The sequence below is a fragment of the Arvicanthis niloticus genome, chromosome X (genome assembly GCF_011762505.2).
Source record: "Arvicanthis niloticus isolate mArvNil1 chromosome X, mArvNil1.pat.X, whole genome shotgun sequence".
Classification (NCBI taxonomy): domain Eukaryota; kingdom Metazoa; phylum Chordata; class Mammalia; order Rodentia; family Muridae; genus Arvicanthis; species Arvicanthis niloticus.
In genome coordinates, this window is record NC_047679.1 from 50328862 (window position 1) to 50342118 (window position 13257).

The following is a 13257-nucleotide window of genomic DNA, read 5'->3' on the forward strand; positions in this document are numbered from 1 at the left end:
TTCCTTCTTTAGGACCAAGTACTCAACAGTCACTTATTCTCAGAACTTTGACCAGTTGTGAGTTTGTATTAGCTGAAAGCTATTGCAAAAAGAAACTTCTCTAAGCCTCAGAACAAAACTATCTGTGGATATAAATACACATTAAGAGGCCAATTTGACTGCATTTCTATTGAGTAAAACAATAGTAGTCCCACTAGGGCATATGACCTCCAAAGCCATGGGTTTTTGAGCAGGTTTACAGTACTGGGCATCAATTTCCTCCTGTGGAGTTGACCTCAAATTCAATCATAAAATGGTTAGTTACTCCCATTACCATCATGCCTTTATTGCAGTGGTTCTCAACCTTCCTAATGCTATGACCCTTTAATACAGTTCTTCATGCTGTGACCCCTAACCATAAAAATACTTCCTACTTGATAACTGTAATTTTTCTACTGTTATGGATTGTAATGTAATATCTGTGTTTTTCAGTGGTCTTAGAAAACCTTTATGAAAGGGTAATTTAACTCCCCTAAGGGGGTCATGACCCACAGGTTGAGGAGGACAGGAGTACATTTTGCTTAGAAGGTTGGTGTTGTAACTTGGAATGTTTATAGTAAAGAATCCAGTGTTCTTTATTTTACCTTGCTTCTGCAGAGATCTACTTGTGCCATAGATAAGCCAGGCTATAGATCTGGGGTAAGGAGAGAATTCTATGGGATGGAGCTGGCTGGTGCAGATAAAGAATAGTTTTTGGAAGAAATATAGTCAATACTTCCTCTTTGTAGTAGGATGGTTTACATTCTTTGTTTCTTGGTAGAGCATTGTCTGTGGCTATGTTTTTATCCTCAGTAATGTAGGTGGGAATATAGTTAAGACTTATGTCAATATTTTACCCTTCTTCATACCAATTTCTTATTTTCTCACTTTCTTGGTGTTTAGGTTTCTTTCAAGAAACCTAATAGACATTTTCCCCAAATCTACTGAGTACAAAACCAAACAACTAATCTGCTTTCTTTCATCTCATCCTAGATCAGTGTGCGTGTAACCACCATGGATGCAGAGCTGGAGTTTGCCATTCAGCCCAACACCACTGGCAAGCAGCTGTTTGACCAGGTAAAGGAGGGCCTTGTTCCTAACTACTTCTTCTGTTAATAGGTCTCGTCACAATGCAGGTCACTCATTCCTTTTATGCTTTGGGAAAGGTCTTTTTTTTCTACTTGCCTCTCCAAGGATGGTGAGAACAAAGGCTGACTGCAGACTTAATTAAAAAGGAGGCAAATTTTAATGCTGGCAACCTGAAATCTCAATTTCATTGCTCTAACACATCCTATCCTTGCTCCTGAGCAAGGGAGAAAACAGACAGGGAGCATGATTATATGCTAGATTTGCTGAAAATATGAATATATGGAGCCTTCAACTGTGAACGATGTTTGTTTGTTTATTTATTTATCTATTTATAGACAAGTCTCTTTTAAAATTCCAGGCTGTCCTTGAATTTCCTGTGTATCCCAGGCTGGCTTCTAACTCACAATTCTCATTCCTCTGCCTCCCAAGTGCTAGGATTCTAGGTGTGTGCCTCCAGACCTCTAAGTTGTCCTCTCACTTCCACGTTTGGACTGTGGCATGATCATCAATGCACATATACAAATGTGGAAGAAAGGGTGGCAGTTAATGCTTACCATATAGATCTTTTGTTTTTATAAAAATGTAATGTTTATTTATATCTTAATCATAATCCAAAAAACTGGTTACTGTGAGATATAAGGTTGCATAAAATTTCAGATCAGAACTGGACAAGACAATAAAAAACCCAAACCCAAATAGCTTAGAAGAGAGTATTATGTACATGCATGTGGTAGAATAGTAAATGATGGCCTCCTTTCAAATACCATGATGCTCTTTGTCTCATATGAACTAGAATAGGGAGATAGGCTTGATCATCTTATTTTGGATTTAGTTGGAACTTACTCCTTCTCTTGAGTTTGTTTTGTGTTTTTGTTTTGAATAGGCAATCAGTATAATTTGTAAGGTAATCACTGATGGTTAATTTGTGAAAATACAAGTTAGTCTGAGGAACTTTTAAACACAAAAATAATGTGTTGACATTCCCATAGCTCATAAGTGATTACAGTACTAGTCTGCAATGGCTGAATGCATTTTGATTATATTAAGGTTTTGCATTCCCACTTTGCATGTGGGTTTTTATATTGGAGAGCTTTTAAAGGGACAGACTGCTGAACTTGGATACTGGATAGAAAGTCAGAAATTCTGGTCTCTAGAGCTGGTTTGGCTAGCTAATTTTTTGTTGTTTCATGCAAACATTTCCCTTATTTCCCTTCTTTGGGCCTCAGTTTCCCTATCTGTAAGTGGTTTCTCAAATTAGGTTATTTCTCAAAAATTTATCACTGCCACTTTTTCTGCACAGTTTCTTCTCCTCCTTCTGTATTTCCATTGTTTATAGTTCAGACAATCCTTTTCTATAAAAGAAGGAAAATGCCTCATTTGAATTGGTAGGAGGAGACAGGCAGCTGGCAGAATATCTCTTCTGGATTGGCTTCTAACAGTCTATAAGACAAACATAGGATGTTTGTACTATACAATATATATCTCTGGGTCCCTTGTTTTAGATGGTAAGATTTCAGGAAGAGGTACAGAAGGTACTGATGCCACCAGATGATACTGGCCTCTTCTTAGACTCCTTCCATAGTTTTGATTCTACCCATTCCTCTCCCAAACCAAATGATCACTATACTCTTCCTTCCCTGCTCTTGTTCTTTTGAATTGGAGGGGGATGGCTGCTGAAGGCAAAGAAGACATGACTTAGAGCCTGGGGCAATAAAAAAAATCTGTGGGCAAAGTTTTATTAATTTCAAAAAACCTCAATTTATTAATTCATTGTTAGTGTTGGTTTGCTCTACGTACTGTATATGTAGTTCAGTGGGAGGCTTCTATGGCTGTGAGCCCTGTGCAGATTGGAATGGTAAATTTGTGTGTGTTGGGGGCAGGGGTGGGGTTGAGGTCATGCTCTATAACTCTGGCTGACCTGGTATTTATTATGTAGTCCATGCTGCCCAGAACTTGAGACAATCTTCTTGTTTTAAGCCTGCTGATTCCTGGAATTACAGACATGTGCTAGGTTCCTGGCTGGTATGCTACTTTTAAGGCTATTGCCCCCCAAACAGAGTACATAAGAGAGTTTAACCTTTTATAGTCATCAAAGAAAGGACTGAGAGAGAAAACTAAATAATTTCTCATCTGAATAAGCAATGTCTTAGGAAGTATATTTATTGAGCACCTACTATAGCTAGGTGCTTTAGATACAATTTCATTTAGATTAGAGTGAGTCTGAAGTTGGGTGTGATAACCTGTAATTTCTGTAGAGGCAGAAGGATCAGGAGTTCAAGGTCATTCCCAAGAGCATAGTGAGCTTTAATTGAGGCTAGCCTGGGCAACATGAAACCCTGTCTCAACAGACATAGATATAAATGAAAATATGACCTTGAGTTCTATTATATAACATGATGACTATTGTTGGTAACAGTACATTGTATTCTTGAAAAATGGTGAGTTGATTTTGTAGTGCTAGCTGGATTCTTAAATCATCACAGCAATCCTTTCCTTAAGAGGACAAAGAACATACCTTGGTAGGTCAGTTCACCAGCAAGTTGTGATATGGAGTTTCAAATACAGATCTGAACAAACATATTCTTCTCCCACTGCACTGCACTGTTTGGGGCAAATGAGGGTGTTACAGCTTTGACATGTCACCTAGATGTGTTTTCTGTCCTTAGGTCCCTGAGAGGTTGCCATAGAACAGAGAATACAGCCATCCTCTGTGAGGGCAGAAGGGTCTGAGCTGTGATATCACAGGTGAAAACCATTGGAGAAAAGATTTGAACTTGATGAAATATGCTTCCTCTTTATTTTACTTCCTTTCTGGTCAAGAAGCATATTTCGGCATCCAGTGATAAATAACATGCAACAATGGGAAACCATAGCTTGAGGAGACGCAGAGCCTGGTGGGAAATGGAAATGGGGCCCACAGTTGCTTCCCCTACTTCTGTTTCTTTCTGTGAGTGTGTTCCCTGACAGGAAAGAGGAAGAATACATTTTGCTGCAGGCATGCTGTACTTGGCTTGCTTTAATCTCTTAAAGCAGATTTGTCAGATGACTCCATCCTGAATTACATAGGTGCCACTAGGTGGCAGGGCTACCATTATGAATAACATTGTTTTTTTTTTTTTTTTTTTTTTTTTTTTTTTTTTTGAGAGTACAGTATGATTACAACATTTCTCCCTTCCTTTTTCTCTCCACCCCTTCTCCTAATCTCCTCCCCACTCTCCTTCAGATTTAAGGCCTCTTTTCTAATAATTGCTATTGCATGTATATATGCACATGTATATAGAGATCCTGTCTGGCTTTTCAGCCATTCTAATAGTTGATCTTATTAATAGCCAAATGTTGTGGGAAATGTTGTGGGAGTTCAGTTGAGGGAACCATAAAATTGCAAAGCTTTTCTGACTTAGTGAAGTACTTGTCACTGGCAGATTTTACATTAGGACTTTTAAATTCTGCTTTTATTTTGTAGCATGATTAACACCTATTATGACACTAATATTAGTCATAGTCCCATCCAGTTGATGAGAAACAGGTTTTGGGAGGAGAAAAGTTCTGGTTAAGCTCACACAGCTATTGAGAGTGTTCTAGCTTGACCTTGAATCTTGATAGATTCTAGTTTTCCCAGCCTCTGTCAACTATGCCCTACGTGAATTCCCTTTGCCTAGCCTACTCCCTAAGCAGAAACTGGGCTGAGTGCTGTTTGTTCTGTGAAGAAGATGCTCACTGTAGTACAGGCTATGTGGAACATAAGAAGCAGATGCTGTGGTAGCATCTTACAGATTTTTTTCAGTTAACCATCAATTTGCTTTTAGGTGGGTGATGATACAGCTGCTGCCAGCCTGTAATGGACTCTCAGCATACTCAGATGTTGGGGCACTGTTGCAATGCAGTTTTGCACATAATTTCTCATGCCGATTTTTTTTCTTAAGTCTCTGGCCTTGCTTATAATGCAGCTCTGTGCTTCTGAGATGGCTCATGATGTCGTCGCTGGTTTGTTACACAAATAGATTCGGGTGGTATACAAGGAAGGCAGCACTGTCTCTTGAATTGACTTCTGCAAGTTAAAAAAATGAAAGAGGTAAATGGGGATCTGTCTTACAGGCCAAAGCTCCTAGAAGTTAGCAATGATTGTTCTTTAAGGCAAATCTCTTCCTTTCATTGGACTTCAGTTTTCTTTGTAGGTTGTTTTTTTTTATCACTATGTGTTAAATACATATAATAATAATTGGTTTTCTTTCTTTTTTGTTGTTATTTTTTGAGACAGGATTTTTCTGTGTAGTACTAGCCCTCACTAGAACTCACTCTGTATACCAGGCTAGCCTCAGAGATTCACCTGTCTCCTCCACCTAAGTGCTGGGATTATAGGTGCACACCACCATGCCTAGCTTGGTATAACATTTTCAATAAATGCACTTAATGTATTTTGATATATTCATCCCTCCCTTCTTCCCCGTAGTCCCGATTTCCACTCCTGCTGATCTCTTTCCTATCTCAGCTGGTCCCTTTTCTACTTTCATGTCTACCCCTCCCTCAGAACCCAGTGGGTTTCTTTAGGCTCATCCACAGAAGTATGATTACCAACCAGTAAGTGCCTGTAGATCTTCAGGGATGGGTGTGACTTCATGATAAGATGTTAACTCAAATCTTATGGAGGTCTCATGTGTGTAATCACAGGTGCTGGGAGCTCAGGACTGCAATGGGCATCCTGTATGGCAGCATTTCATAGCACTCGTCCACATCTTCCGGCTCGGATGGTCTAACTGCCCTCTCTTTCTGATGTTCTTGGTGCCTTGGAGGAGATGATCTAGATGTTTCATTTAAGGCTGAATAGTCAACAGTCACTTATTCTTGGCACTTTGGCCAGTTAAAAGTCCACAATCACTGCTGAGCACAGCGTAAAGAAGCTCCTCTGACCAAAGCTGAGAGCAGTACTTATACGTTGAAGGCAACTTGATAGACACATCACTGGACTTCAGTTTAATAGCCTGTGTTGTGTTAGCCCTGTTTTCTCTCCACAGTCTACTAGGATAGCAGTGTATAGTACAGAGCAGAATTCACAGCCTCTAGAATTTTTCTTAATCCAAAATGTGTTTATTGGGATAATTTCCCAGTTATCTTGATTCATGATGCTTTTAGTGCACCTCAGTTCTACCATACTCTCAGACCTTTTGGGTGTAATCAATGACTGTGTCTTCTGCTTAAGTGTTTCTTAAGGTCAGCTTTGAGGAATACTAGCTTAGGTCTTATGAGAAGGATGTCTAGTACCAAAGGGAACTTTTTTTTTTTTTTTTTTTTTTTTTTTTTTTTTTACTCAGGGAGGGAGCCGTTTCTCAGCTTTATAGGAATCTACTTACTGGAGCCACAGAGGTTTATTCCTAGAATAAAGAGCTAGATACTTTTCTTTAACTTGGAAAGCAAGGTCTTTCCGCTCTCCAATCCAGCACCACCTGAAATAGACTTCTTGGTGACTGTAAACATTGGAAGTGAGTAATTTCTCGTCCAGTTTCTTTGTTCTTAGAATTGGAAATGGGGCCAAGTGTTGTCTGAGCAAATGGCTCCCATCACTCCATAAACCTTAATTGGACATTTCTTTGTAGCCTGTAGTCACAGGTCTTCTCTTTTGCCGTTTATTCTTTTTCAGTATCAGTTCTGACTTCAGACTGCATTTCCTTCCTCCCATAGCCCCACTTTGGAACTTCAGCATAGGCTGAGAGACTGCTCATCTCTCCAAGCTCAAGAGCTTAAGGAAGTGGAAAATTCATACCATTTTGATTTCCCTCTGCTTACAAAAGAAGCACTGGCTCATATCAAAATCCCCTTCAGTCCTAGGATTTCTGAGCCACCACAACTGGCCTCTTGGTTTAGGTAAAAGCCAACTGTTGCTTTACCAGTTCAGTTCCTTTCATGCACCACTCCTTCAGTACCTAGGCATTTAGTCCTGTAGCCTAGCCTATCTTCAGTGAGTCTTTTTCTTTCTTTGAGATCTGAACAGTTTGGAACTCTCCTCTTCCCACTGGTTGCATTTCAATCATAACTCTGAAAATGTATTGAAAATCAGAGTTATTACTTGGGTCCTATGTTAAATGTAACAAGAACTTAAAAAGAAAATCTTCCCATACACAACCCTTCATGTGAGATCATTTGACAACTTTCCTCCCAATTAGGTAATGAGGAAGTTGTGACCAGCAAAATGAAGTATAGTGTCTGGAAGTTACAGATAAAAGATTTTTGTTCAGAGTTCCTGATATGTGACAGCTATAAAGAGAAAGTGTGATATCTTAAGAATGTGGTTAATAGCCTTAGAGTGGTTATTGTATGAGGTGGTCCCAGGAATGTATTTGTTTGTTTACTAGAAGAAATGTTGGCAACTCTGAGTTCTTGTTTTTATCTCTAGTTAAGGCTCTTAGATTCCCTACTTATCCTACCATAAACTTTTATTTCTATTCTTTTATACCTAGAAGAAAAGATGAGGGCTCTCTGATGTCATCCTGACTTTATCAGGATATGGCTTAGCTTTAGTGTGGCCATCCCTAGTCTTGGGCATGTTGGTGTGGAGCCTACAACTGGACCGTCTATATGCTAATATCAGGGCCCAAGAACAGGCTCCATCTGTCTTTTCCTTGCAGGCTTCCTTTTCTTCCTTCCTGATAGTGAGGTAATTCTTCCATAGAAACCTAAAGGTTTAGGTTGGGAAGCTTCTAGATAGCTAGACATGTGGAAGTTCCTTAAGGGACATGTGCTTGAGGACATAGGAACTGCACATCTCCAGGTGTATCTCTGCACCTTTTCCGTTTGTTCATCTGTGTCTTTTTAAATGTGCCTCCTTTGTTAATTTTAGACAGACATTCAACAACTATCCCTGGCTGGCCTGGAGCTTGACATGTAGACTGAGCTGGTCTCCAATTCAGAGAGCAGCCTGCTTCTGTCCCCTAAGTGTGAGATTAAGCACAGCTGCTCTCACCCCCATTTGACACAAAATCTTATGTAGCCCAGACTGGGTATAGACTCTGTGTAACTAAGGATGGTGACACTGAACTTCTGATTCTCCTGCCTTCACCTCCTCTTGAGTGTTGGTATTACAGGCAGTTATTACTAGGCCCAATGTAATACTCTTTATAATAAATTTTAAAATGCTGAAGGACAATATATGAGAGTTCCCCAGGAGAATATGATACAGGAGGTAACCTAAGAATCTTTGTGTACAGTCTCTAATCCATTCTGGGAGCAGACAGCTATATAGCATTGTAGGAGAAGGGAGATGAGACAGTGGCAGAGCATATGACAATTGGCTTGATTTGGGAATATGACATAAGCTAAATCTTGACTCTGTCACTCATTATCTGCCTGTTGGGCATACCATTTCTTTTCTGGACTTTTAACTTTACCATCTGTAAAGTGAACCTCATTGTACTTCTGCCATAGAGCTTTTTTGAGAATTCAAGATGATAATGGATGCAAGATTCTTGGTGTGTATCAGTGTTCACAGTAGTACTTAGTAGGCAAAGAAACTGATAGCAATTCTTTTTTTTTCTTTTTAAATTATGTATTAAGCATATGTTAATTGCACAAAACAATTGATTTGTGTCACTTTCATGCACATATATTTGATTATAAGGCCATTCCTTTAATCCATTGGTTCTTGTCCTTTTCCTAAATAGTTTGTTTCCTTTCTACTTTCATGTTCTTAAAAAAAAGACTAACAGTACCTTAAACCTTTTAAGGGTAGCTTAAGTTAGTTCCAACTTTATGTTCTTTACTTCCTGGCATGGGGTAGATATTAAACCAGTTATTCTGTTGTCTTTTCCAGGTGGTGAAAACTATCGGTTTGAGGGAAGTTTGGTTCTTTGGTCTGCAGTACCAGGACACAAAAGCTTTCTCTACTTGGCTGAAACTCAATAAGAAGGTAATCACTTACTACTCAGTTAGAAGTCTTCCAGGTAATCACATATGCTAGCTAGCAAACCTGCAATAGTCAGTCACATATTGAACAAAACAACAAAGGGACCAATATTCAGAGTGTTAGTTTTAAAAGTTGTATGGAACGGAATGACTAGACTTAGCTGTCTGAAATCAGACGAAGATTTCCAGGTTTATGCCAGATTGCTGCCTTCTTTCTGTAGACAAAAGATTGTTTCTCATTTGTCTGCCTGGCTGGTTCTACAGGTTCCATAACAATCCTCCTCTTTTTATTTTGAGAAAGGGTTTCATATTCTAGGCTGGTCTCAAGCTCTATATGTAGCAGACAGTGACCTTGAACATCTGATCTTAATTCCACTTTCAGAGTTTTGTGATTACAGGTAGACCAACACTGTAGTCCTATTTACTACTTTCATCGAAGTACAGGCAACTTTGACTTCTGAGCAAGATGGTCAAGCCAAAGGAAGTGGAGACTCTTCTTTAATTAGATTTGTTTTAGACCAAAGCTTTTAGTGGTTTAAAGTATTAAGATACCTATTTTTTTTTTAACTTGAGATCTGTAGAGTTGCCAGAGAGAGCCCCAAATAGTATCTCTGGAGACACCTGGCAGACTCCCCTCTTCATATCCTCAAACTGGCTAACAGTTGACCTTAGAGGATTTAATACTGTGCTGTGGCTAAGTTTGCTAATTGTATCTGGAGGCGGGTATCTCGCTTTCTGCTTCAAAGAGTCTTGTTTTATTAAAGAGTGAAAACTTTGTAACTTATATTTATTTACTATATTATAAATATATTTACTATGCCTGTCCATGTGAATGCGTGCATGCATACGTACATGCCATGGTATACATGTCAATTCTCTCTTCCACTTTGTCAGTCCCCAGGATCTAAATGAGTTTTGAAAGCAAATGCCTGTACCCTCTGAATCATGTTGCTGACCCCCAAAGTAGCACATTTGCTGGATAAATTAAGAGCCATTTTCAGGTTTAGAAGGTCATCTGGTTTATGGTCTAAGCTAACCAATTCTGAGCTTTCAATCAGACTTGCTGTTCTCCAATAGTTTGTAGAGTTTGAGGACACTTGAAAGAGGAGATTAGGGGCAGGAGAGATGGATTGACTGTTAAGAGCACTGGCTGTTCTAGAAGATCAGGGTTCAAATTCCTAGCACTGACATGGAAGCTCACACCTACCTGTAACTCTTATTCCAGGGAATCTGATGCCCTCATCTGGCCAACACAGGTGCCAAGCACACATGTATGTCCACACACAGAAAAAATATAAAATAAAATAACTTTTACAAAAGAAACTTTAAAAAAAGAGGAACATTCTTAAATCTACCCTCAGAATTTGAGATCAGTGAGCTATATTGTCAGATGGTGGTGGCTTCTGTCATCAGTGGGTATTATAAATTTTTTAAGAAGAATTTTTTAAAATATTTATTTATTTATTTATTTATTTAAAACTACAGATTTTATTCCCCTCCTGGTTCACCCTCTGACTGTTCGACATCCCATACCTCCTCTCCGACCCCCAGTCTTCACTAGGATGTCCCTACCTCCCACTCCCCACCCCACCAGTTCTCTAAATTCCCTGGTGCCTCCAATCTCTCGAGGGTTAGATGCATCTTCTCTGACTAAACCCAGACCTGGCAGTCCTCTGCTGTATATGTGTTGGGGGCCTCATATCAGAAGAAAATTCTTTTTTTTTTTTTTTTGGTTTTATTTGAGACAAGGTTTCTCTGTGTAGCCCTGGCTGTCCTGGAACTCACTCTGTAGACCAGGCTGGCCTCGAACTCAGAAATCCACCTGCCTCTGCCTCCCAAGTGCTGGGATTAAAGGCGTGCGCCACCACCGCCCAGCTAAGAAAATTCTTAAGAGGGAGAAATGTATATAAGATTCCCCAATGAAAGTAATACTTTTGGTTTTTATTATTTGTTTGCTTTTTAAAAATTTAGTTATGAGGGTTGCCTCCCAGCCTTGGGAGATTACCCACACTTACAGCCTTTCAGAGTCCTCTGAATGCCTCATAGACACTCTCCCATCATCACAGTCTGTTTTGGGGGAGCCTTTGTAACCTCTTTGCTCCTCCCAGGTGACTGCACAGGATGTGCGGAAGGAAAGTCCGTTGCTCTTCAAGTTCCGGGCTAAGTTCTACCCAGAGGATGTATCTGAAGAACTGATCCAGGATATCACCCAGCGCCTGTTCTTTCTGCAAGTGAAGGAGGGCATTCTCAATGATGACATTTATTGTCCACCTGAAACTGCTGTGCTGTTGGCTTCCTATGCCGTCCAATCTAAGTATGGTGACTTCAATAAAGAAGTGCACAAGTCTGGCTACCTGGCTGGAGATAAGTTGCTGCCCCAAAGGTGAGGTTGTATCCTGGCTTCCTTTGACCTAGCTAAAGTGCATAGTGGGTAGCAGACAAAGCCCACCCTATAGGGGCTGCCAGATAAGTTTTTTTTCCCATTGAGTTCTCTCTAAAGACTGTTATGCTGCTGAGAGAGACACATTTGCATATACTATTGTATCTGATTGTATTTCCGGTCCTCAAAAAAAAATCTCTTTTCCCCTTTCACTCTTTGATATCAAAGCTCCATTACCCTGGGGATAGGTGCTGATGTAGAAGCAAAGATGAGTTGATTTGTTTTGTCCTCTCCCCTGGTTCCATTTTTCTTTCACTGATGAGATTTTATTTTAGAAATTCACAGGAGAGAGAGAGAAAATATGCAAACCACGAGTACCATTGAGCAGTTTTCTGATTTTGTAAACTTCGAAGGTGAAAGCTTTTAAACACTTGATATTTTTATTTTAACATCATGACAACGCTAAATAAACAAGGCAAGCATTGTCCTTATTTTCTGGCTCAGGGAATAAAGATACAGAGGTACTAACTCTGATTTGCCCCATCTCCCATAGCAGATTTTTTGGCAGACCTGATCTGAACCCCCAATTTCTTGAATTTTTTTTTAATGCACAAGGGGCTTGCTTCATTTTGTATCAGATGGCCATTTATTTCCACAGGCTTTTAGATTAGAATAGAAGAAGAAAAATGAAGCTTGAGCTGTGGTGTGTACACAGATGGTCTTAGGGATGGTGATTGTGCCCTGGGACTCTTTGGTTGTCAGTGGCATGATGTCTGAGATGGCATATTTAAAGCAGTGCTTGTTTAACAATCTAGTAGAACTATGTGTTAGGCCTCTTGGTTTCCCTCAGAGTATTTTGTGACCACTTCCCTGCTCTGTATGCAAAGCTCTGTCTTATAAACACCAACTGTTGTCTCCAAGAGGATCTAGGAGAGAATATTTCTGCCCGTCTTTTACTGTTAGGCCCTGATCACAGACTCCTATGTATTCTTGCTGAGCTTGGAGATACAACACATTATTAGCATTGTGGTTAATGGTATAAAGAGGATGTGGCCTTTTTATCCCAGCACTTGGCGGGGGTGGGGGTAGGGGTGGGGGGCTGAGGCAGGTAGAGCTCTCTTGAGTTTGAGGCTAGCCTGGTCTACATAGTGAGTTCAGGATAGGTGAGGTAAGTATAATAGAGAGACCCATCTCAAACAAACAAACAAATGGGTGACTACAAGAGGATGATTCTGTTGTTCTGTTTGGTCATCTGTTCTTAGAAGCTTTTCTTTTAAGAAGTTCCTTATGTCTGTTTCAGTGTGTTCAGGTCTAATTTTCAGTATGAATCCAGCAATATCTCAGTGGGCTAACTTCACAGTTGCATCAACTCCACAGAGAGCTAAGTGAGCTTAGCTTCCCTTCCCTCCTGCCTATGGTCTGTACTTAATTGACCACACACTATCTTTCTAGAGTCTTGGAGCAGCACAAACTCAACAAAGACCAGTGGGAAGAGCGGATCCAGGTGTGGCATGAGGAACACCGGGGCATGCTCAGGTAAGCCTCTTCTAATAGCATGAGCTTCACTGTCCTTGTAAGGAGAATGAGGATGGTGTCTACAAAGAAAAGGCAAATTATTAGGTACATTGGTGGATTTTAAGAGAGAGACTAGGGATGATTTCAACATTTAGATATACAAGACAACCTTGAATCATTGTAAGACTGTAGTTTATTTTAGGCATTTTTTTAAATTCATAAGAGCAAAGTTTTAATGCAAAGGGCTGTAACTTGAAAGGATCATTAACTATAACATCAGGACTTTATTTTTATTATTTTTATTTTGTATGTCCTCTCTGTTTCTGTCTGTCTTTCTTTGTCTCTCTGACTCTCTCTGTCTC

General features: G+C 39.8%; 1 protein-coding gene and 1 non-coding gene across 2 annotated transcripts in view; one reads left to right on the forward strand and one right to left on the reverse strand.

Annotated features, from left to right (window-relative positions):
* The window catches only part of Msn (moesin), a 70231-nt gene that overhangs the window by 43532 nt on the left and 13442 nt on the right, over positions 1–13257 (forward strand). The window contains exons 2-5 of the mRNA XM_034485201.1: positions 1012–1095; positions 8909–9004; positions 11109–11383; positions 12833–12916. Of these exons, the coding sequence (XP_034341092.1) occupies positions 1012–1095; positions 8909–9004; positions 11109–11383; positions 12833–12916 (539 nt within the window). The remainder of the gene's footprint in view (positions 1–1011; positions 1096–8908; positions 9005–11108; positions 11384–12832; positions 12917–13257) is intronic.
* On the reverse strand, positions 9133–9272 carry LOC117695654 (small Cajal body-specific RNA 3). The gene has a single exon (XR_004604688.1).